General features: G+C 44.7%; 1 protein-coding gene across 2 annotated transcripts in view; it reads left to right on the top strand.

Annotated features, from left to right (window-relative positions):
- LOC140419830 (GMP reductase 2) overlaps positions 1-21,616 on the top strand; it is a 75,405-nt gene that overhangs the window by 17,380 nt on the left and 36,409 nt on the right. For both annotated transcript variants that reach the window (XM_072503863.1, XM_072503862.1), the window contains exon 6: positions 3,784-3,890. In XM_072503863.1, the coding sequence (XP_072359964.1) occupies positions 3,784-3,890 (107 nt within the window). The remainder of the gene's footprint in view (positions 1-3,783; positions 3,891-21,616) is intronic.

Below are 21,616 nucleotides of genomic sequence, written 5' to 3'. Positions count from 1 at the left end.
AAGGGGACGGACTCGTCCACCGCGCGCATCGCAGCTTTGGCGACGTCCGCCTTGATGCAGTTGAAGGCTTGGCGGGCCTCGGCTGCCAGTGGAAAGAGGGTGGCCTTAAATAGTGGGCGGGCTTTGTCCGCATACTGGGAAATTAAATGAAATGAAAATCGTTTATTGTCACAAGTAGGCTTAAATGAAGTTACTGTGAAAAGCCCCTAGTCGCCACATTCCGGCTCCTGTTCGGGGAGGCTGTTACGGGAATTGAACCGTGCTGCTGGCCTGCCTTGGTCTGCTTTCAAAGCCAGCGATTTAGCCCTGTGCTAAACAACCCCTGCCGGAAAAATCCAAGACACCTCTTCAGGGCCTTGGGACAGTGAGGGAGAGGGAGTTGTAGGATACAAAGCATACAGTCAGGGTTGGGCCCTAGGACCCCGTTTTCCACGACGTAGCCGAGGATGGCTAGCCTGGTTGTGCGGAAAACGCATTTCTCCTTGTTGTAGGTGAGGTTGAGTTTTTGGGCGGATTGGAGAAATCGGTGGAGGTTGGCGTCGTGGTCCTGCTGATCATGGCCGCAGATGGTGACATTCTCCAAGTACGGAAACGTGGCCCGCAGCCCGTACTGGTCCACCATTCGGTCCATCGCCCGTTGGAACACCGAAACCCCGTTTGTGACGCCAAAGGGGACCCGGAGGAAATGGAAAAGGCAGCCGTCTGCCTCAAACGCCGTGCAGTGGCGGTCCTCCAGGCGGATTGGGAGCTGGGGTTATGCAGACTTCAGATCCACCGTGGAGAACACGCGGTAGTGCGCGATCTGATTTACCATGTCTGCAATCCGGGGAAGGGGGGGACGCGTTGTGGTAATACCAGGTATCACAGTACCTGAGAGGTGGATGACCATTGGCTAGACCTAGGAGTCTACCATTGGCTAACGTACATAGCTCTGCCCTGAGAGGCAGGGTATAAGAACCAATGCCGTCCCAGCAGCCTTCACTTTCTGTATCGAAGCTGCTGGGTACAGTTCTAGCTGATTAAAGCCTATTAGTTATGACTCACCTTGTCTCGAGAGTAATTGATTGTGCATCACGCATCGAGCTGCGTAAAGCGGTTAATGGTCTGGCTGTAATCAACCACCATCCGGAACTTTTCCCCGGTCTTGACGACCACCACCTGACCTCTCCAGGGGCAATTGCTGGCCTCTATGACCCCCTCCCGCAAGAGACGCTGGACCTCGGACCTAATGAACGTCCTGTCCTGCATGCTATACCGCCTGCTTCTGGTGGCTACTGGCTTGCAATCGGCGGTGAGGTTTGCGAAGAGGGGGGAGGGGTGGTCGATTTTTAGGGTCGCGAGGCTGCATATGGTGAGCGGGGCCAGGAGCCACCCAAACTTAAGAGTTAGGCTCCTGAGGTTGCACTGGAAGTCGAGTCCCAAAAGGAGCGGAGCGCAGAGGTCTGGGAGCACATATAGTTTAAAATTAGCATACTCAGCGCCCTGTATCGCTAGGGTTGCAGGAGTGCACCCTTGGATTTGCACCGAGTGCGACCCAGAGACGAGCGATATGGTTTATTGCATCGGGAATATTGGGAGTGAGCAGCGTCTTACCGTGTCCGGGTTAATGAAGCTCCCTGTCCTCCCGGAGTCGAAAAGGCAAGGTGTCTCGTACCCGTTACCCCGGACGTCCATCATGGAGCTCTGGAGGTGCTTAGGTCGCCACTGGTCCAGGGTGACCGCACTGAGGTGTGGGTAGCCGGCGGCATGATCGGAGGTGCTGGAGCGGCCCTGCGATGGCTGTCTGTGTAGGTCGTACGCGTCGAGCGGTGTAGCAGATGGCGGCCAAGATGGCGGCCCCCGTTGGTCGAGCGTGGCGGGCGGTGAGGTAGATGGCGTCCAAGATGGCGGCCCCCATGGATCGCACGTGGCCGGCCGCGTGGGGGAGGTTGGCCAAGATGGAAGCCCCCATGAGTCGCACATGTTGTGCGGAGGCTGAGTCGGCAGACACGCTGCCACCCTGCGGGGTCTGCGGGCCTGTGAGTCTGTGGATCGGGTCTGTTAGTTCGAGTTCTTAGACCTGGCCAGGCAGACCTTGGCGAAATGTCCTTTTCGCCCGCAGCTGCTGCAGTTCACGTTGCGGGCCGGCCAGTGTAGTCGGGGGTGTTGGGACTGGCCGCAAAAGTAGCAGGGTAGCCCCCCATGATGGGCGGGAGGCCGCGCGGCAAAGGCCTGGGGTAGTCTCGGGTCGGGGGCCCACGAGGGGGTCGCGTGATCGGCCGGGAATGCAGTAAGGCTCTGAAAAGTGGCTTCCAGAGAGGTAGCCAGTTTTACCGTGTCGTCCTGGTCCTGGGCCCCTTTTCTGAGCAGGCGCTGTCTCACATAGTTCGATCGGACCCCCGTCACGTAAACGTCTCGGACGGCGAGCTCCATGTGCTGAGTGGCCGTAACGGCCAGGTATTTACAGTTGCGCGTGAGGGCTTTGAGGTCGCGTAGGTAATCATCTAGCGATTCCCCGGGGCGCTGGCGGCGAGTGGTGAAGACGTGTCGCACGTATACTTCGTTCACAGGCCGCACATAGAGGCGTTCGAGTAGTGCGAGGGCCTCTATGTGCGGCCTGTGAACGAAGTATACGTGCGACACGTCTTCACCACTCGCTAACCACTGCGCCACCGTGCTGCCCTGATATGCATGTGTTCTTGTTTGTCCTTCTGCGAATGCTTCTTTGATTGCATTTGGATTTATTGTCATGTGTACTGAGGTACAGTGTGATGCGACCACCAATTCACACGAGACGAAGAGTAGAAGTGAACAGTGGTTTTAATAAGCTAGAACTGTGCCTGCCTGCGACTGCTCTGTACCGAGTGCCGCCTACAGGCTTACAGATTTATATACCACCCCCGAGGGGCGGAGCCACAGGCGGAGCCCACAAGGGCATCAACATAATACAACACAGTACAGTGGTGAATAGTAATAGCATACGTTCACCACACAGTGAAAAGTATTGTTCTGCCTACACTCCAGAAGATCATTCCATACATGGAAAACAGGACATACAATAAATACACAATGTAAATACATAGACATCGGGTGAAGCATACGGAGTGTAGTGCTACCCAGTGGGGAAGATGCATGGAGAGATCAGTTCAGTCCATAAGTGGGCCATTCAGGAATCTGGTAGCAGCGGGGAAGAAGCTGCTTTTAAATTTGATAGTGTGTGTTCTCAGACTTTTGTTTCTGTGTCTATGTGTATCTACCTTTGTGTCTCGTGTATGTAGATGTCGGGGCGGCACGGTGGCGCAATGGGTTAGCCCTGCTGCCTCACGGCGCTGAGGTCCCCAGGTTCGATCCCGGCTCTGGGTCACTGTCCGTGTGGAGTTCGCACATTCTCTCCGTGTCTGCGTGGGTTTCGCCCCCACAACCCAAAGATGTGCAGGCTAGGTGGATTGGACACGCTAAATTGCTCCTTAGCTGGAAAAAATGAATTGATAACTCTAAATTTATATTTTAAAAAAATGGATGTAGGTGTCTACGTGTGTGCTTGTTTGTGAGTGAGTGTGTGCGGGCGTCAATATGTGTCTGTGAGGCTGTGTATGTGTCTGCCTTGGTGTATGTGTGTGTCTGCGTGTACATGTGTGTATGTCTTTCTGTGTATGTGACTGTTTTCTGAATGTGTCTGTGTGTGTGTATGTATGTGTCTGTCCGTCTGTGTGTGTGCTCATGTGCGGCAGAGCCTGTTATGTTACAGTGAGATGAGGCTTGGCTGCCTTCCACTCTAGTCACGGTATGCCCTTTTCTCAATAGGTTCTGTGTGCACGACCCGGATCAAGACAGGGGTGGGATACCCGCAGCTGAGTGCTGTCATCGAGTGTGCGGACGCAGCCCATGGCCTCAAAGGCCACATTATGTCGGTGAGCAGGCAGAGGGATGCAGTGTCCCGTTCACCACCTTCTCGTAGAACATGATGACCAAGATTAGCTAGCACCGACTTGAGCCACTTCCACTTCCATTCTGTCCCGGCTGATGCTGGTTCCAGCTCCCATTTTCGGTTAAAACAGATTAACCAATTAAAATATATCAAACAGACTGAGGGACAAATTAAACCGGCAGCCCCGAACCCTTCAACTAGATTCCAGTCTGTAACTCACTCCCGGGTATCTGTTATTCTAGATATAAACCACCCAAAACCCTCGATTAGTTTCCAGTCTGTAACTCACTCCCGGGTATCTGTTATTCTATATATAAACCATCCGAACCCCTCGATTAGATTCCAGTCTGCAACTCACTCCCGGGTATCTGTTATTCTATATATAAACTACCCAAACCACTCGATTAGATTCCAGTCTGTAACTCACTCCCGGGTATCTGTTATTCTATAAATAAACCACCCAAACCCCTCGATTAGATTCCAGTCTGTAACTCACTCCCGGGTATCGGTTATTCTATATATAAACCACCCGAACACCTCGATTAGATTCCAGTCTGTAACTCACTCCCGGGTATCTGTTATTCTGTATATAAACCACGCAAACCCCTCGATTAGATTCCAGTCGGTAAATCACTCCCGGGTATCTGTTATTCTATATATAAACCACCCGAACCCCTCGATTAGATTCCAGTCTGTAACTCACTCCCGGGTATCTGTTATTCTATATATAAACCTCCCGGACCCCTCAATTAGATTCCAGTCTGTAACTCACTCCCGGGTATCTGTTATTCTATATATAACCCACCCGAACCCCTCGATTAGATTCCAGTCTGTAACTCACTCCTGGGTATCTATTCTATATATAAACCACCCAAACCCCTCGATTAGATTCCAGTCTGTAACTCACCCCCGGTTATCTGTTATTCGAAATATAAACCACCCAAACTCCTCGATTAGATTCCAGTCTGTAACTCACTCCCAGGTATCTGTTATTCTATATATAAACCACCCGAACCCCTCGATTAGATTCCAGTCTGTAACTCACTCCCAGGTATCTGTTATTCTATATATAAACCACCCGAACTCCTCGATTAGATTCCAGTCTGTAACTCACTCCCAGGTATCTGTTATTCTATATATAAACCACCCAAACCCCTCGATTAGATTCCAGTCTGTAACTCACTCCCGGGTATCTATTATTCTACATATAAACCACACAGGCCCCTCGATTAGGTTCCAGTCTGGAACTCACTCCCGGGTATGTTATTCTATATATCAACCACCCAAACCCCTCGATTAGATTCCAGACTGTAACTCACTCCCGGGTATCTGTTATTCTATATATAAACCACCCAAACCCCTCGATTAGATACCAGTCTGTAACTCGCTCCCGGGTATTTGTTATTCTATATATAAACCACCCACACCCCTCGATTAGATTCCAGTCTGTAACTCACTCCCGGGTATCTTATTCTATATATAAACCACGCAAACCCCTCGATTAGATTCCAGTCTGTAACTCACTCCCGGGTATGTTATTCTATATATCAACCACCCAAACCCCTCGATTCGATTCCAGTCTGTAACTCACTCCCGGGTATCTGTTATTCTATATATACACCACCCAAACCCCTCGATTAGATTCCAGCCTGAAACTCACTCCCAGGTATCTGTTTTTCTATATATAAAACACCCGAACCCCTTGATTAGATTCCAGACTGTAACTCACTCCCGGGTATCTGTTATCCTATATATAAATCACCCAAACCCCTCGATTAGATTCCAGTCTGTAACTCACTCCCGCGTATCTGTTATTCTATATATAAACCACCCGAACCCCTCGATTAGATTCCAGTCTGTAACTCACTCCCGGGTATCTGTTATTCTATATATAAACCTCCCGGACCCCTCAATTAGATTCCAGTCTGTAACTCACTCCCGGGTATCTGTTATTCTATATATAACCCACCCGAACCCCTCGATTAGATTCCAGTCTGTAACTCACTCCCGGGTATCTATTATCCTATATATAAACCACCCAAACCCCTCGATTAGATTCCAGTCTGTAACTCACCCCCGGTTACCTGTTATTCGAAATATAAACCACCCGAACTCCTCGATTAGATTCCAGTCTGTAACTCACTCCCAGGTATCTGTTATTCTATATATAAACCACCCAATCCCCTCATTAGATTCCAGTCTGTAACTCACTCCCGGGTATCTGTTATTCTATATATAAACCACACAGACCCCTCGATTAGGTTCCAGTCTGTAACTCACTCCCGGGTATCTGTTATTCTATATATAAACCACCCAAACCCCTCGATTAGATTCCAGTCTGTAACTCACTCACAGGTATCTGTTATTCTATATATAAACCACCCGAACCCCTCGATTAGATTTCAGTCTGTAACTCGCTCCCGGGTATCTGTTATTCTGTATATAAACCACCCACACCCCTCGATTAGATTCCAGTCTGTAACTCACTCCCGGGTATCTTATTCTATATATAAACCACGCAAACCCCTCGATTAGATTCCAGTCTGTAACTCACTCCCGGGTAACTGTTATTCTGTATATAAACCACCCAAACCCCTCGATCAGATTGCAGTCTGTAACTCACTCCCGGGTATCTGTTATTCTGTATATAATCCACGCAAACCCCTCGATTAGATTCCAGTCTGTAAATCACTCCCGGGTATCTGTTATTCTATATATAAACCACCCAAACCCCTCGATTAGATTCCAGTCTGTAACTCACTCACAGATATCTGTTATTCTATCTATAAACCACCCAAACCCCTCGATTAAATTCCAGTCTGTAACTCGCTCCCGGGTATCTGTTATTCTATATATAAACCACCCACACCCCTCTATTACATTCCAGTCTGTAACTCACTCCCGGGTATCTTATTCTATATATAAACCACGCAAACCCCTCGATTAGATTCCAGTCTGTAACTCACTCCCGGGTAACTGTTATTCTGTTTATAAACCACCCAAACCCCTCGATCAGATTCCAATCTGTAACTCACTCCCGGGTATCTGTTATTCAGTATATAATCCACGCAAACCCCTCGATTAGATTCCAGTCTGTAAATCACTCCCGGGTATCTGTTATTCTATATATAAACCACCCGGACACCTCAATTAGATTCCAGTCTGTAACTCACTCCCGGGTATCTGTTATTCTATATATAACCCACCCGAACCCCTCGATCAGATTCCAGTCTGTAACTCACTCCCGGGTATCTATTATTCTATATATAAACCACGCAAACCCCTCGATTAGATTCCAGTCTGTAAATCACTCCCGGGTATCTGTTATTCTATATATAAACCACCCGAACGCCTCGATCAGATTCCAGTCTGTAACTCACTCCCAGATATCTGTTATTCTATATATAAACCACGCAAACCCCTCGATTAGATTCCAGTCTGTAAATCACTCCCGGGTATCTGTTATTCTATATATAAACCACCCGGACCCCTCAATTAGATTCCAGTCTGTAACTCACTCCCGGGTATCTGTTATTCTATATATAACCCATCCGAACCCCTCGATTAGATTCCAGTCTGTAACTCACTCCCGGGTATCTATTATTCTATATATAAACCACCCGAACGCCTCGATTAGATTCCAGTCTGTAACTCACTCCCAGATATCTGTTATTCTATATATAAACCACGCAAACCCCTCGATTAGATTCCAGTCTGTAAATCACTCCCGGGTATCTGTTATTCTATATATAAACCACCCGGACCCCTCAATTAGATTCCAGTCTGTAACTCACTCCCGGGTATCTGTTATTCTATATATAACCCATCCGAACCCCTCGATTAGATTCCAGTCTGTAACTCACTCCCGGGTATCTATTATTCTATATATAAACCACCCAAACCCCTCAATTAGATTCCAGTCTGTAACTCACCCCCGGGTATCTGTTATTCGAAATATAAACCACCCGAACGCCTCGATTAGATTCAGTCTATAACTCACTCCCAGGTATCTGTTATTCTATATATAAACCACCCGAACCCCTCGATTAGATTCCAGTCTGTAACTCACTCCCGGGTATCTATTATTCTATATATAAACCACCCAAACACCTCGATTAGATTCCAGTCTGTAACTCACTCCCGGGTATCTGTTATTCAAAATATAAACTACCCGAACGCCTTGATTAGATTCCAGTCTGTAACTCACTCCTGGGTATCTGTTATTCTATATATAAACCACCCAAACCCCTCGATTAGATTCCAGTCTGTAACTCACTCCCGGGTATCTGTTATTCTATATATAAACCACCCAAACCCCTCGATTAGATTCCAGTCTGTAACTCACTCCCGCGTATCTGTTATTCTATATATAAACCACCCGAACCCCTCGATTAGATTCCAGTCTGTAACTCACTCCCGGGTATCTGTTATTCTATATATAAACCTCCCGGACCCCTCAATTAGATTCCAGTCTGTAACTCACTCCCGGGTATCTGTTATTCTATATATAACCCACCCGAACCCCTCGATTAGATTCCAGTCTGTAACTCACTCCCGGGTATCTATTATCCTATATATAAACCACCCAAACCCCTCGATTAGATTCCAGTCTGTAACTCACCCCCGGTTACCTGTTATTCGAAATATAAACCACCCGAACTCCTCGATTAGATTCCAGTCTGTAACTCACTCCCAGGTATCTGTTATTCTATATATAAACCACCCAATCCCCTCGATTAGATTCCAGTCTGTAACTCACTCCCGGGTATCTGTTATTCTATATATAAACCACACAGACCCCTCGATTAGGTTCCAGTCTGTAACTCACTCCCGGGTATGTTATTCTATATATCAACCACCCAAACCCCTCGAGTAGATTCCAGTCTGTAACTCACTCCCGGGTATCTGTTGTTCTGTATATAAACCACGTAAACCCCTTGATTAGATTCCAGTCTGTAAATCACTCCCGGGTATCTGTTATTCTATATATAAACCTCCCGGATACCTCAATTAGATTCCAGTCTGTAACTCACTCCCGGGTATCTGTTATTCTATATATAAACCACCCAAACCCCTCGATTAGATTCCAGTCTGTAACTCACTCACAGGTATCTGTTATTCTATATATAAACCACCCGAACCCCTCGATTAGATTTCAGTCTGTAACTCGCTCCCGGGTATCTGTTATTCTATATATAAACCACCCACACCCCTCGATTAGATTCCAGTCTGTAACTCACTCCCGGGTATCTTATTCTATACATAAACCACGCAAACCCCTCGATTAGATTCCAGTCTGTAACTCACTCCCGGGTAACTGTTATTCTGTATATAAACCACCCAAACCCCTCGATCAGATTGCAGTCTGTAACTCACTCCCGGGTATCTGTTATTCTGTATATAATCCACGCAAACCCCTCGATTAGATTCCAGTCTGTAAATCACTCCCGGGTATCTGTTATTCTATATATAAACCACCCAAACCCCTCGATTAGATTCCAGTCTGTAACTCACCCCCGGTTACCTGTTATTCGAAATATAAACCACCCGAACTCCTCGATTAGATTCCAGTCTGTAACTCACTCCCAGGTATCTGTTATTCTATATATAAACCACCCAATCCCCTCGATTAGATTCCAGTCTGTAAATCACTCCCGGGTATCTGTTATTCTATATATAAACCACCCGGACCCCTCAATTAGATTCCAGTCTGTAACTCACTCCCGGGTATCTGTTATTCTATATATAACCCATCCGAACCCCTCGATTAGATTCCAGTCTGTAACTCACTCCCGGGTATCTATTATTCTATATATAAACCACCCAAACACCTCGATTAGATTCCAGTCTGTAACTCACTCCCGGGTATCTGTTATTCAAAATATAAACTACCCGAACGCCTTGATTAGATTCCAGTCTGTAACTCACTCCTGGGTATCTGTTATTCTATATATAAACCACCCAAACCCCTCGATTAGATTCCAGTCTGTAACTCACTCCCGGGTATCTGTTATTCTATATATAAACCACCCAAACCCCTCGATTAGATTCCAGTCTGTAACTCACTCCCGCGTATCTGTTATTCTATATATAAACCACCCGAACCCCTCGATTAGATTCCAGTCTGTAACTCACTCCCGGGTATCTGTTATTCTATATATAAACCACACAGACCCCTCGATTAGGTTCCAGTCTGTAACTCACTCCCGGGTATGTTATTCTATATATCAACCACCCAAACCCCTCGAGTAGATTCCAGTCTGTAACTCACTCCCGGGTATCTGTTGTTCTGTATATAAACCACGCAAACCCCTTGATTAGATTCCAGTCTGTAAATCACTCCCGGGTATCTGTTATTCTATATATAAACCTCCCGGATACCTCAATTAGATTCCAGTCTGTAACTCACTCCCGGGTATCTGTTATTCTATATATAAACCACCCAAACCCCTCGATTAGATTCCAGTCTGTAACTCACTCACAGGTATCTGTTATTCTATATATAAACCACCCGAACCCCTCGATTAGATTTCAGTCTGTAACTCGCTCCCGGGTATCTGTTATTCTATATATAAACCACCCACACCCCTCGATTAGATTCCAGTCTGTAACTCACTCCCGGGTATCTTATTCTATACATAAACCACGCAAACCCCTCGATTAGATTCCAGTCTGTAACTCACTCCCGGGTAACTGTTATTCTGTATATAAACCACCCAAACCCCTCGATCAGATTGCAGTCTGTAACTCACTCCCGGGTATCTGTTATTCTGTATATAATCCACGCAAACCCCTCGATTAGATTCCAGTCTGTAAATCACTCCCGGGTATCTGTTATTCTATATATAAACCACCCAAACCCCTCGATTAGATTCCAGTCTGTAACTCACTCACAGGTATCTGTTATTCTATCTATAAACCACCCAAACCCCTCGATTAAATTCCAGTCTGTAACTCGCTCCCGGGTATCTGTTATTCTATATATAAACCACCCACACCCCTCTATTAGATTCCAGTCTGTAACTCACTCCCGGGTATCTTATTCTATATATAAACCACGCAAACCCCTCGATTAGATTCCAGTCTGTAACTCACTCCCGGGTAACTGTTATTCTGTATATAAACCACCCAAACCCCTCGATCAGATTCCAATCTGTAACTCACTCCCGGGTATCTGTTATTCTATATATAAACCACGCAAACCCCTCGATTAGATTCCAGTCTGTAAATCACTCCCGGGTATCTGTTATTCTATATATAAACCACCCGAACGCCTCGATCAGATTCCAGTCTGTAACTCACTCCCAGATATCTGTTATTCTATATATAAACCACGCAAACCCCTCGATTAGATTCCAGTCTGTAAATCACTCCCGGGTATCTGTTATTCTATATATAAACCACCCGGACCCCTCAATTAGATTCCAGTCTGTAACTCACTCCCGGGTATCTGTTATTCTATATATAACCCATCCGAACCCCTCGATTAGATTCCAGTCTGTAACTCACTCCCAGGTATCTGTTATTCTATATATAAACCACCCAAACCCCTCGATTAGATTCCAGTCTGTAACTCACTCCCGGGTATCTATTATTCTACATATAAACCACACAGGCCCCTCGATTAGGTTCCAGTCTGGAACTCACTCCCGGGTATGTTATTCTATATATCAACCACCCAAACCCCTCGATTAGATTCCAGACTGTAACTCACTCCCGGGTATCTGTTATTCTATATATAAACCACCCAAACCCCTCGATTAGATACCAGTCTGTAACTCGCACCCGGGTATTTGTTATTCTATATATAAACCACCCACACCCCTCGATTAGATTCCAGTCTGTAACTCACTCCCGGGTATCTTATTCTATATATAAACCACGCAAACCCCTCGATTAGATTCCAGTCTGTAACTCACTCCCGGGTATGTTATTCTATATATCAACCACCCAAACCCCTCGATTCGATTCCAGTCTGTAACTCACTCCCGGGTATCTGTTATTCTATATATACACCACCCAAACCCCTCGATTAGATTCCAGCCTGAAACTCACTCCCAGGTATCTGTTTTTCTATATATAAACCACCCGAACCCCTTGATTAGATTCCAGACTGTAACTCACTCCCGGGTATCTGTTATCCTATATATAAATCACCCAAACCCCTCGATTAGATTCCAGTCTGTAACTCACTCCCGCGTATCTGTTATTCTATATATAAACCACCCGAACCCCTCGATTAGATTCCAGTCTGTAACTCACTCCCGGGTATCTGTTATTCTATATATAAACCTCCCGGACCCCTCAATTAGATTCCAGTCTGTAACTCACTCCCGGGTATCTGTTATTCTATATATAACCCACCCGAACCCCTCGATTAGATTCCAGTCTGTAACTCACTCCCGGGTATCTATTATCCTATATATAAACCACCCAAACCCCTCGATTAGATTCCAGTCTGTAACTCACCCCCGGTTACCTGTTATTCGAAATATAAACCACCCGAACTCCTCGATTAGATTCCAGTCTGTAACTCACTCCCAGGTATCTGTTATTCTATATATAAACCACCCAATCCCCTCATTAGATTCCAGTCTGTAACTCACTCCCGGGTATCTGTTATTCTATATATAAACCACACAGACCCCTCGATTAGGTTCCAGTCTGTAACTCACTCCCGGGTATCTGTTATTCTATATATAAACCACCCAAACCCCTCGATTAGATTCCAGTCTGTAACTCACTCACAGGTATCTGTTATTCTATATATAAACCACCCGAACCCCTCGATTAGATTTCAGTCTGTAACTCGCTCCCGGGTATCTGTTATTCTATATATAAACCACCCACACCCCTCGATTAGATTCCAGTCTGTAACTCACTCCCGGGTATCTTATTCTATATATAAACCACGCAAACCCCTCGATTAGATTCCAGTCTGTAACTCACTCCCGGGTAACTGTTATTTTGTATATAAACCACCCAAACCCCTCGATCAGATTGCAGTCTGTAACTCACTCCCGGGTATCTGTTATTCTGTATATAATCCACGCAAACCCCTCGATTAGATTCCAGTCTGTAAATCACTCCCGGGTATCTGTTATTCTATATATAAACCACCCAAACCCCTCGATTAGATTCCAGTCTGTAACTCACTCACAGGTATCTGTTATTCTATCTATAAACCACCCAAACCCCTCGATTAAATTCCAGTCTGTAACTCGCTCCCGGGTATCTGTTATTCTATATATAAACCACCCACACCCCTCTATTAGATTCCAGTCTGTAACTCACTCCCGGGTATCTTATTCTATATATAAACCACGCAAACCCCTCGATTAGATTCCAGTCTGTAACTCACTCCCGGGTAACTGTTATTCTGTTTATAAACCACCCAAACCCCTCGATCAGATTCCAATCTGTAACTCACTCCCGGGTATCTGTTATTCTGTATATAATCCACGCAAACCCCTCGATTAGATTCCAGTCTGTAAATCACTCCCGGGTATCTGTTATTCTATATGTAAACCACCCGGACACCTCAATTAGATTCCAGTCTGTAACTCACTCCCGGGTATCTGTTATTCTATATATAACCCACCCGAACCCCTCGATCAGATTCCAGTCTGTAACTCACTCCCGGGTATCTATTATTCTATATATAAACCACGCAAACCCCTCGATTAGATTCCAGTCTGTAAATCACTCCCGGGTATCTGTTATTCTATATATAAACCACCCGAACGCCTCGATCAGATTCCAGTCTGTAACTCACTCCCAGATATCTGTTATTCTATATATAAACCACGCAAACCCCTCGATTAGATTCCAGTCTGTAAATCACTCCCGGGTATCTGTTATTCTATATATAAACCACCCGGACCCCTCAATTAGATTCCAGTCTGTAACTCACTCCCGGGTATCTGTTATTCTATATATAACCCATCCGAACCCCTCGATTAGATTCCAGTCTGTAACTCACTCCCGGGTATCTATTATTCTATATATAAACCACCCGAACGCCTCGATTAGATTCCAGTCTGTAACTCACTCCCAGATATCTGTTATTCTATATATAAACCACGCAAACCCCTCGATTAGATTCCAGTCTGTAAATCACTCCCGGGTATCTGTTATTCTATATATAAACCACCCGGACCCCTCAATTAGATTCCAGTCTGTAACTCACTCCCGGGTATCTGTTATTCTATATATAACCCATCCGAACCCCTCGATTAGATTCCAGTCTGTAACTCACTCCCGGGTATCTATTATTCTATATATAAACCACCCAAACCCCTCAATTAGATTCCAGTCTGTAACTCACCCCCGGGTATCTGTTATTCGAAATATAAACCACCCGAACGCCTCGATTAGATTCAGTCTATAACTCACTCCCAGGTATCTGTTATTCTATATATAAACCACCCGAACCCCTCGATTAGATTCCAGTCTGTAACTCACTCCCGGGTATCTATTATTCTATATATAAACCACCCAAACACCTCGATTAGATTCCAGTCTGTAACTCACTCCCGGGTATCTGTTATTCGAAATATAAACTACCCGAACGCCTTGATTAGATTCCAGTCTGTAACTCACTCCTGGGTATCTGTTATTCTATATATAAACCACCCAAACCCCTCGATTAGATTCCAGTCTGTAACTCACTCCCGGGTATCTGTTATTCTATATATAAACCACCCAAACCCCTCGATTAGATTCCAGTCTGTAACTCACTCCCGCGTATCTGTTATTCTATATATAAACCACCCGAACCCCTCGATTAGATTCCAGTCTGTAACTCACTCCCGGGTATCTGTTATTCTATATATAAACCTCCCGGACCCCTCAATTAGATTCCAGTCTGTAACTCACTCCCGGGTATCTGTTATTCTATATATAACCCACCCGAACCCCTCGATTAGATTCCAGTCTGTAACTCACTCCCGGGTATCTATTATCCTATATATAAACCACCCAAACCCCTCGATTAGATTCCAGTCTGTAACTCACCCCCGGTTACCTGTTATTCGAAATATAAACCACCCGAACTCCTCGATTAGATTCCAGTCTGTAACTCACTCCCAGGTATCTGTTATTCTATATATAAACCACCCAATCCCCTCGATTAGATTCCAGTCTGTAACTCACTCCCGGGTATCTGTTATTCTATATATGAACCACACAGACCCCTCGATTAGGTTCCAGTCTGTAACTCACTCCCGGGTATGTTATTCTATATATCAACCACCCAAACCCCTCGAGTAGATTCCAGTCTGTAACTCACTCCCGGGTATCTGTTGTTCTGTATATAAACCACGCAAACCCCTTGATTAGATTCCAGTCTGTAAATCACTCCCGGGTATCTGTTATTCTATATATAAACCTCCCGGATACCTCAATTAGATTCCAGTCTGTAACTCACTCCCGGGTATCTGTTATTCTATATATAAACCACCCAAACCCCTCGATTAGATTCCAGTCTGTAACTCACTCACAGGTATCTGTTATACTATATATAAACCACCCGAACCCCTCGATTAGATTTCAGTCTGTAACTCGCTCCCGGGTATCTGTTATTCTATATATAAACCACCCACACCCCTCGATTAGATTCCAGTCTGTAACTCACTCCCGGGTATCTTATTCTATACATAAACCACGCAAACCCCTCGATTAGATTCCAGTCTGTAACTCACTCCCGGGTAACTGTTATTCTGTATATAAACCACCCAAACCCCTCGATCAGATTGCAGTCTGTAACTCACTCCCGGGTATCTGTTATTCTGTATATAATCCACGCAAACCCCTCGATTAGATTCCAGTCTGTAACTCACTCCCGGGTATCTATTATTCTATATATAAACCACCCAAACACCTCGATTAGATTCCAGTCTGTAACTCACTCCCGGGTATCTGTTATTCGAAATATAAACTACCCGAACGCCTTGATTAGATTCCAGTCTGTAACTCACTCCTGGGTATCTGTTATTCTATATATAAACCACCCAAACCCCTCGATTAGATTCCAGTCTGTAACTCACTCCCGGGTATCTGTTATTCTATATATAAACCACCCAAACCCCTCGATTAGATTCCAGTCTGTAACTCACTCCCGCGTATCTGTTATTCTATATATAAACCACCCGAACCCCTCGATTAGATTCCAGTCTGTAACTCACTCCCGGGTATCTGTTATTCTATATATAAACCTCCCGGACCCCTCAATTAGATTCCAGTCTGTAACTCACTCCCGGGTATCTGTTATTCTATATATAACCCACCCGAACCCCTCGATTAGATTCCAGTCTGTAACTCACTCCCGGGTATCTATTATCCTATATATAAACCACCCAAACCCCTCGATTAGATTCCAGTCTGTAACTCACCCCCGGGTATCTGTTATTCGAAATATAAACCACCCGAACGCCTCGATTAGATTCAGTCTATAACTCACTCCCAGGTATCTGTTATTCTATATATAAACCACCCGAACCCCTCGATTAGATTCCAGTCTGTAACTCACTCCCGGGTATCTATTATTCTATATATAAACCACCCAAACACCTCGATTAGATTCCAGTCTGTAACTCACTCCCGGGTATCTGTTATTCGAAATATAAACTACCCGAACGCCTTGATTAGATTCCAGTCTGTAACTCACTCCTGGGTATCTGTTATTCTATATATAAACCACCCAAACCCCTCGATTAGATTCCAGTCTGTAACTCACTCCCGGGTATCTGTTATTCTATATATAAACCACCCAAACCCCTCGATTAGATTCCAGTCTGTAACTCACTCCCGCGTATCTGTTATTCTATATATAAACCACCCGAACCCCTCGATTAGATTCCAGTCTGTAACTCACTCCCGGGTATCTGTTATTCTATATATAAACCTCCCGGACCCCTCAATTAGATTCCAGTCTGTAACTCACTCCCGGGTATCTGTTATTCTATATATAACCCACCCGAACCCCTCGATTAGATTCCAGTCTGTAACTCACTCCCGGGTATCTATTATCCTATATATAAACCACCCAAACCCCTCGATTAGATTCCAGTCTGTAACTCACCCCCGGTTACCTGTTATTCGAAATATAAACCACCCGAACTCCTCGATTAGATTCCAGTCTGTAACTCACTCCCAGGTATCTGTTATTCTATATATAAACCACCCAATCCCCTCGATTAGATTCCAGTCTGTAACTCACTCCCGGGTATCTGTTATTCTATATATAAACCACACAGACCCCTCGATTAGGTTCCAGTCTGTAACTCACTCCCGGGTATGTTATTCTATATATCAACCACCCAAACCCCTCGAGTAGATTCCAGTCTGTAACTCACTCCCGGGTATCTGTTGTTCTGTATATAAACCACGCAAACCCCTTGATTAGATTCCAGTCTGTAAATCACTCCCGGGTATCTGTTATTCTATATATAAACCTCCCGGATACCTCAATTAGATTCCAGTCTGTAACTCACTCCCGGGTATCTGTTATTCTATATATAAACCACCCAAACCCCTCGATTAGATTCCAGTCTGTAACTCACTCACAGGTATCTGTTATACTATATATAAACCACCCGAACCCCTCGATTAGATTTCAGTCTGTAACTCGCTCCCGGGTATCTGTTATTCTATATATAAACCACCCACACCCCTCGATTAGATTCCAGTCTGTAACTCACTCCCGGGTATCTTATTCTATACATAAACCACGCAAACCCCTCGATTAGATTCCAGTCTGTAACTCACTCCCGGGTAACTGTTATTCTGTATATAAACCACCCAAACCCCTCGATCAGATTGCAGTCTGTAACTCACTCCCGGGTATCTGTTATTCTGTATATAATCCACGCAAACCCCTCGATTAGATTCCAGTCTGTAAATCACTCCCGGGTATCTGTTATTCTATATATAAACCACCCAAACCCCTCGATTAGATTCCAGTCTGTAACTCACTCACAGGTATCTGTTATTCTATCTATAAACCACCCAAACCCCTTGATTAAATTCCAGTCTGTAACTCGTTCCCGGGTATCTGTTATTCTATATATAAACCACCCACACCCCTCTATTAGATTCCAGTCTGTAACTCACTCCCGGGTATCTTATTCTATATATAAACCACGCAAACCCCTCGATTAGATTCCAGTCTGTAACTCACTCCCGGGTAACTGTTATTCTGTATATAAACCACCCAAACCCCTCGATCAGATTCCAATCTGTAACTCACTCCCGGGTATCTGTTATTCTGTATATAATCCACGCAAACCCCTCGATTAGATTCCAGTCTGTAAATCACTCCCGGGTATCTGTTATTCTATATATAAACCACCCGGACACCTCAATTAGATTCCAGTCTGTAACTCACTCCCGGGTATCTGTTATTCTATATATAACCCACCCGAACCCCTCGATCAGATTCCAGTCTGTAACTCACTCCCGGGTATCTATTATTCTATATATAAACCACGCAAACCCCTCGATTAGATTCCAGTCTGTAAATCACTCCCGGGTATCTGTTATTCTATATATAAACCACCCGAACGCCTCGATCAGATTCCAGTCTGTAACTCACTCCCAGATATCTGTTATTCTATATATAAACCACGCAAACCCCTCGATTAGATTCCAGTCTGTAAATCACTCCCGGGTATCTGTTATTCTATATATAAACCACCCGGACCCCTCAATTAGATTCCAGTCTGTAACTCACTCCCGGGTATCTGTTATTCTATATATAACCCATCCGAACCCCTCGATTAGATTCCAGTCTGTAACTCACTCCCGGGTATCTATTATTCTATATATAAACCACCCGAACGCCTCGATTAGATTCCAGTCTGGAACTCACTCCCAGATATCTGTTATTCTATATATAAACCACGCAAACCCCTCGATTAGATTCCAGTCTGTAAATCACTCCCGGGTATCTGTTATTCTATATATAAACCACCCGGACCCCTCAATTAGATTCCAGTCTGTAACTCACTCCCGGGTATCTGTTATTCTATATATAACCCATCCGAACCCCTCGATTAGATTCCAGTCTGTAACTCACTCCCGGGTATCTATTATTCTATATATAAACCACCCAAACCCCTCAATTAGATTCCAGTCTGTATCTCACCCCCGGGTATCTGTTATTCGAAATATAAACCACCCGAACGCCTCGATTAGATTCAGTCTATAACTCACTCCCAGGTATCTGTTATTCTATATATAAACCACCCGAACCCCTCGATTAGATTCCAGTCTGTAACTCACTCCCGGGTATCTATTATTCTATATATAAACCACCCAAACACCTCGATTAGATTCCAGTCTGTAACTCACTCCCGGGTATCTGTTATTCGAAATATAAACTACCCGAACGCCTTGATTAGATTCCAGTCTGTAACTCACTCCTGGGTATCTGTTATTCTATATATAAACCACCCAAACCCCTCGATTAGATTCCAGTCTGTAACTCACTCCCGGGTATCTGTTATTCTATATATAAACCACCCAAACCCCTCGATTAGATTCCAGTCTGTAACTCACTCCCGGGTATCTGTTATTCTATATATAAACCTCCCGGACCCCTCAATTAGATTCCAGTCTGTAACTCACTCCCGGGTATCTGTTATTCTATATATAACCCACCCGAACCCCTCGATTAGATTCCAGTCTGTAACTCACTCCCGGGTATCTATTATTCTATATATAAACCACACAAACCCCTCGATTAGATTCCAGTCTGTAACTCGCTTCCGGGTATCTGTTATTCTATATATAAACCACCCAATCCCCTCGATTAGATTCCAGTCTGTAACTCACTCCCGGGTATCTGTTATTCTATATATAACCCACCCGAACCCCTCGATTAGATTCCAGTCTGTAACTCACTCCCGGGTATCTATTATTCTATATATAAACCACACAAACCCCTCGATTAGATTCCAGTCTGTAACTCACTCCTGGGTATGTTATTCTATATATCAACCACCCAAACCCCTCGATTAGATTCCAGTCTGTAACTCACTCCCGGTTATCTGTTGTTCTGTATATAAACCACGCAAACCCCTTGATTCGATTCCAGTCTGTAAATCACTTCCGGGTATCTGTTATTCTATATATAAACCTCCCGGACACCTCAATTAGATTCCAGTCTGTAACTCACTCCCGGGTATCTGTTATTCTATATATAAACCACCCACACCCCTCGATTAGATTCCAGTCTGTAACTCACTCCCGGGTATCTTATTCTATATATAAACCACGCAAACCCCTCGATTAGATTCCAGTCTGTAACTCACTCCCGGGTAACTGTTATTCTGTATATAAACCACCCAAACCCCTCGATCAGATTCCAGTCTGTAACTCACTCCCGGGTATCTGTAATTCTGTATATAATCCACACAAACCCCTCGATTAGATTCCAATCTGTAAATCACTCCCGGGTATCTGTTATTCTATATATAAACCACCCAAACCCCTCGATTAGATTCCAGTCTGTAACTCACTCACAGGTATCTGTTATTCTATCTATAAACCACCCAAACCCCTCGATTAGATTCCAATCTGTAACTCGCTCCCGGGTATCTGTTATTCTATATATAAACCACGCACACCCCTCGATTAGATTCCAGTCTGTAACTCACTCCCGGGTTTCTTATTCTATATATAAACCACGCAAACCCCTCGATTAGATTCCAGTCTGTAACTCACTCCCGGGTAACTGTTATTCTGTATATAAACCACCCAAACCCCTCGATCAGATTCCAGTCTGTAACTCACTCCCGGGTATCTGTTATTCTGTATATAATCCACGCAAACACCTTGATTAGATTCCAGTCTGTAAATCACTCCCGGGTATCTGTTATTCTATATATAAACCACCCGGACACCTCAATTAGATTCCAATCTGTAACTCACTCCCGGGTATCTGTTATTCTATATATAACCCACCCGAACCCCTCGATCAGATTCCAGTCTGTAACTCACTCCCGGGTATCTATTATTCTATATATAAACCACCCAAACCCCTCGATTAGATTCCAGACTGTAACTCACCCCCGGGTATCAGTTATTCGAAATATAAACCACCCGAACGCCTCGATTAGATTCCAGTCTGTAACTCACTCCCAGATATCTGTTATTCTATATATAAACCACGCAAACCCCTCGATTAGATTCCAGTCTGTAAATCACTCCCGGGTATCTGTTATTCTATATATAACCCATCCGAACCCCTCGATTAGATTCCAGTCTATAACTCACTCCCGGGTATCTATTATTCTATATATAAACCACCCAACCCCTCAATTAGATTCCAGTCTGTAACTCACTCCCGGGTATCTGTTATTCTATATATAACCCACCCGAACCCCTCGATTAGAATTCAGTCTGTAACTCACTCCCGGGTATCTATTATTCTATATATAAACCACCCAACCCCTCAATTAGATTCCAGTCTGTAACTCACTCCCGGGTATCTATTATTCTATATATAAACCACCCAAACCCCTCGATTAGATTCCAGTCTGTAACTCACCCCCGGGTATCAGTTGTTCGAAATATTAACCACCCGAACGCCTCGATTAGATTCCAGTCTGTAACTCACTCCCAGATATCTGTTATTCTATATATAAACCACCCGAACCCCTCGATTAGATTCCAGACTGTAACTCACTCCCGGGTATCTGTTATTCT

The sequence above is a fragment of the Scyliorhinus torazame genome, chromosome 5 (assembly GCF_047496885.1).
Source record: "Scyliorhinus torazame isolate Kashiwa2021f chromosome 5, sScyTor2.1, whole genome shotgun sequence".
NCBI classification, from domain to species: domain Eukaryota; kingdom Metazoa; phylum Chordata; class Chondrichthyes; order Carcharhiniformes; family Scyliorhinidae; genus Scyliorhinus; species Scyliorhinus torazame.
Note: the sequence above shows the minus strand (reverse complement) of the source record. Positions and strands in the feature narration are given on the sequence as shown.